The sequence below is a fragment of the Cyprinodon variegatus genome, unplaced genomic scaffold, assembly GCF_000732505.1.
Source record: "Cyprinodon variegatus isolate N-32 unplaced genomic scaffold, C_variegatus-1.0 Scaffold627, whole genome shotgun sequence".
Classification (NCBI taxonomy): Eukaryota; Metazoa; Chordata; class Actinopteri; order Cyprinodontiformes; family Cyprinodontidae; genus Cyprinodon; species Cyprinodon variegatus.
Window position 1 is genome coordinate 268,113 of NW_015151080.1, and position 4,950 is coordinate 273,062.

Below are 4,950 nucleotides of genomic sequence, written 5' to 3' on the forward strand. Positions count from 1 at the left end.
TGAATTTAATATTCCAGTCAATGTTAGGATAAAAATGAAAAAAAAAAATAAAAACAAACTTGCTTCATAAATCTTTTGTGGCCATCAAAATGCTTCAGTGTTATTCTATGGGTCAAATAGTTGAGTAAAAACATTCGGCACAATCTGGAGATTTTTGGAGACGTTGGTGACAACAAAGGTTCAAAGCCCCACAGCTCTGGAACTGTTGCAGCTAGAGGTCTGAAATAATCTGCATATGTGGGTGACATGATGTAGAACAAATGTAATAGAATGAGACCTGCCTATTCTCAAGCATGTCGTTATTACTATCATTTTTTGAGAAGAAAATAGAACAAATTGGAGTCATGTTTGAACTAAAGCAGTTTAGGCTGTGTTTTAGTCACAATATGTTAATTTATATTTTCAGGAATTGTTAGCCTTAGAATGATGCATCACACATGTAATTTGGGCTCAAATTACCTCAGTTATTTGCTTTTTCATCTGGGTATGCAAAAGAGATGAGGATAACCCAAAATTAGGTGTTTTTTTTTAAAGCAAATTAGCTTTAGCTAATTTTTATAAAATGACATGGCTTTATATTTGCACTGTGGTGAAAAGGTGGATCGAAAAATAGAAAAATGAAAGTAGACCAACCCAGAACGTCACTCAGGGACAAATACTGTGATCATAGTAGAATATTAGAAAGGTCATATCCCTGTTATGTGATTTAATTATACTCCTATATGTATTGATGCTGAATGATTGTCCATCTATGGCGTCGCTAATGTTTGGGGTCGGGTCAGGGTCTGGGTTAGAATGTAGAAATTAATGGAAATTAATGCAAAGTCCTTATAAAGACAGACAGACATGTGTTTGTGACACTATTCATGACTCTTTGCACTGATCAAGTGCTCTTCACAGTGCCCCCCCATTCCACACTCGCCCCTAAAGGAAATTGATTTGCGAGTAATTAAAACTGTGCACCTGGATGTGGGCCACTTCATGTTCTATTCATGCAGATTAATACATATTTGTGGTTGCCTGTGGGGCTTAAAGGCATCTGTCTGTGCCATTAAACATTTATGAGCCTGCAGGACGCAGAGTCGTTCAGCAGCACTTCAGCCCATCCTCCTCATATCAGCACACATCTTAATGGCCAGCATTAAGTCAGAATGGCCAAACAGGGAATTTGACAATGACAATGGCATTCATCACACCATGCTTTTACAGGGAAAAAAATCTCCCTTCAGATGCTCTTTCACTGCAAGATAGGCATCAGTCTGTGATGCTTGTTTCATCTGCTTGCAGCTTAGTTTCATAGTGTTTGCTCACGCTCTGCCTTATCCTCCGTGCATCTGCTTTGATGATTGCCTTAATGCCTTTTGTGCTCTTTGGAACTTTGGAAACTAGTTTTTGGACACCAGGCTGTGATGGATGGCAGCAAGGTCTCCTATAGTTTCTCAATCTGACCTTTGTTATTGTGAAAATGGGAAACCGTGGTCATAGATTTTTATTTAGAGGATTTAAGTGCTATGTAGGAAAAATTCACAGGAAGGGTCACTGTTCAGCAATGTCTTTAATGTTTTTAACAAAGTCACTGATTTAACCAAAAAATGATTTTAAAGCACCACCTGATTATGAGGAGATAACAGCCAAACTGGCCGAGGCGTGCAAAGACACTGCAGATACAACAAGTACTGAAAAACTAACACAGAAACACAGAGGAAAGGTCCTCCAGAGAGCAGCTCTGGATCAAATGAGCGATTCACATTCCTCAGCCTGCTGCTAACTGTAGGTGTTAACTGTCATCATCTCCATGAGGTAAAGCCGTTTGTCCACTGTCTGTAAAATACATTAAAAAACTGTAAAACCTTTTTAAACCCGGGAACAATCGGCCTTTAGTGGCAGTGGGATCAGCTCACTGACGCGTGTCTACCTGGGTCAAACGACTCGGCAAGCACCAGAGTTAAAATCACCTCGGCTCTAACCTGCATGCTAAATTACGAGATTCCATTGAACACATCGTAAAGACGTCAAAACACAGCACCAGTTGCTTCTGATCTAAGCAGAATCAACTCTGTTTCCATTGGATAAACATGGAGCAGCTCTGGTGAGACGGATTCAGACAGATAATGGAAAGAAACAATAAAGCACACGGACTACGCCATGGTTTCCTTCCATGCTGCTCTCCATTGTTTACTTTCCTGATATCTGTAGTGCTGATGACATCAACACTATCCTAGCGTGATGATGTCACCAGACACGCAGCTGTTGGGGGGTCAGAGACCACGCAGCTGCCAGCAAGAGGTTAGACCAGTTATTTGGCAGTGGGAGGGGAGCCATTGTTAGCAGGTAGACCCATGTTTGAAAAACACGCATCAACCCGCTATTTTCAGTGGGAAAGAGGATTTAGAGAGAGGGGGAGGAGCTCAGACATCAGGGAGAGACTTGGAGTAGAGCTGCTTCTCCTCCACATCCAGAGGAGTCAGCTGAGGAGGATCTTTATCAGATGTCTCCTGGACTCCTCCCTCTGAGGCGTTCCAGGCACCGCCCGATGGATGGAGGCCCAGGGGACGACCCAGGAGAGGCTGGAGGAGATGTCTGGGAAGAAGGAAGTCCGGGACTCTCTGCTGAGACTCCCAGTCCCAGAGGACATGAATATGAAAGGTTTAGTAGAGAAAAGTTTTGTTCTGAATGTTTTAGAAATGAGCGTTTCTCTGGGTTGTGTTTGTGTCTGCAGGTGGATGGAGTGGTTGGGGCCACTGGGGGCAGTGCAGCAGTGAGTGTGGGGGAGGAATCCAATCCCGGGCTCGGAGCTGTCGCTCTCCTCCAGAAGAGTCTTTCCTGTGTGAGGGTGTAGTGGAGGAAGGTCGGCCCTGCAACTCCCAGTCCTGCCTGGGTTAGTGTTCGCCCCATGCTTTCTCTTCTCTCCACCGATGAAACTCGCCGAGCTACAGAAGTTTTAAAGCTGTTATTTTTTCCATATCTCTCTGACTAACTTGTTCATCTGTTTACGTGTCTGAAAATTTCGATTTAAGGAGTGCATGTTGGAAAGGGGACTTTGATTGATGAACAAATGAAAAATGGCATTTTATACCTTTTTTATGTCCAACGGATGACAGAACCAAATGTTTTCCAAGTTCTTTAAATCTTCAAACGAGGACTCAGGCGCTGAACGTCTGAGTGCTTGGCTGATTTTTCAAAGGTTATTCAAAGAGAAGTAAAAGTGCTTTCATTGAAATGTTTGACAGCTTAAAGCTTCTTTGCAGAGCGGCGGATGCTTTTCTCTTCCTCACAGCAGCTGTGATGGGTTTAAATGTACTTTAAGGCAGTTATCCCCTGCATTACACCACTGAACAAAATACACAAAGGAAAAAAACACATTAACACCAAGAGCACAACACAAGTCCCAAGTTTGGCTGATGCTGTTCTGGGTGACCAATCACGTCTCGGTTGTGTCCCAAATATAAGTGGTTGATGAAGGAGCTCTGGTTGCTAACCCCGCCCCCTCCTCCCCCTCCTGGCCTTGCCTCATCCTCCTTTAGGCAAAGGTCGCCATCTCTCCCGCAGCCAGTCTCTCCGCTCGGTGGACGGCCGCAAGCGTGATGACGCAGAGAAGGCGCGCGGCGGACAGCAGAGCCCTCAGACAGGTAAGACAACGGACGCAGAGGGATCCCGTGCATCAGTCACTGTGGCAGCTTGGGTGACCAGTTCACTTCTAGAACATACAGCTGTGACGCACCTTAAGTATACACATCATTCAAAATCTCCCACAGCAGTGCCTTGTCCACAGCGGACTACTTCCAACATGGACCCTGACTACACATAGTGACGCTGCGTAAAACAGGACATCCTGCAGAGTCCCGCCTCGCTGGTAAAGTGATGCTGCACCAAAGTCAAAACTTGCACGTAGACAAAGCTTTAATCAACTGCCTGAAAGCTTCACCTTTTATTCTGATGTCAAAGCCTCATGTTAACAGAAGTAGAGCAGAGTTTGATTAAATGAGACACTTTACTGTTAAAACACACAGATCAGTGATACATCTCATTCAGGTCTGGGCAGGAAACACCATTTTGTTAAGAAAAACTATGTTTCCACCTTGACGCTTTCTTTTCCTGCTTCTTTTCCTGAAAAGAGATCACTCGGGACAAACTCTTTTAATAGCAGGGCACAGGCCTCCATAGACATACATATAAGAGTAGATCTCGCATCAACGGCTTTCGCCTATGGCCGCTGACGTTATTTGGCGGCACCATCTTGGGGCGGCTGACAGCACCGCTCAGTGTAATGCTCATTGTAAAGCGCTGAGCTGCTCTGATGTCTTTCACAAAGGCTATGTTCGCACAGTGACCGAAATAGCATTTTTTTTGGCCATATGCGACCTGCCTGACCCCCTCCGATCCAATTTTTCCAATGCGACCCAGGCCACTTTGCTGTGTGGTCCTGAATCCGATATAAATCTAAACTTTTGTGCAGTGTGAACATAGCCAAAGTGATACCTCCAGTCCTGATGTCAACAGTCCGTTGATTTTGGCGGGTCCTTGGCTGGTCCTTGGCTGGTCCTTGGCCAGACGGCGGTTCCTTGGCGGGTCCTTGGCTGGTCCTTGGCCAGTCCTTGGCTGGTCCTTGGCGGGTCCTTGGCCGGTCCTTGGCGGGTCCTTGGCTGGTCCTTGGCTGGTCTTTGGCCAGTCCTTGGCTGGTTCATGGCCAGCCCTTGGCCGGTCCTTGGCTGGTCCTTGGCCGGTCCTTGGCTGGTCCTTGGCGGGTCCTTTGCTGGTCCTTGGCTGGTCCTTGGCCAGTCCTTGGCGGGTCCTTGGCTGGTCCTTGGCAGGTCCTTGGCTGGTCCTTGGCCGGTCCTTGGCTGGTCCTTGGCCAGTCCTTTGCTGGTCCTTGGCCAGTCCTTGGCTGGTCCTTGGCCAGTCCTTGGCGGGTCCTTGGCTGGTCCTTGGCCGATCCTTGGCGGGTCCTTG

The 4,950-nt window shown here is 46.2% G+C and overlaps 1 protein-coding gene across 1 annotated transcript in view; it reads left to right on the forward strand.

Annotated features, from left to right (window-relative positions):
* Positions 1-4,950, forward strand: part of LOC107096487 (brain-specific angiogenesis inhibitor 1-like) — a 218,576-nt gene that overhangs the window by 88,309 nt on the left and 125,317 nt on the right. Inside the window, exons 3-4 of the mRNA XM_015393149.1 lie at positions 2,720-2,878; positions 3,525-3,629. Of these exons, the coding sequence (XP_015248635.1) occupies positions 2,720-2,878; positions 3,525-3,629 (264 nt within the window). The remainder of the gene's footprint in view (positions 1-2,719; positions 2,879-3,524; positions 3,630-4,950) is intronic.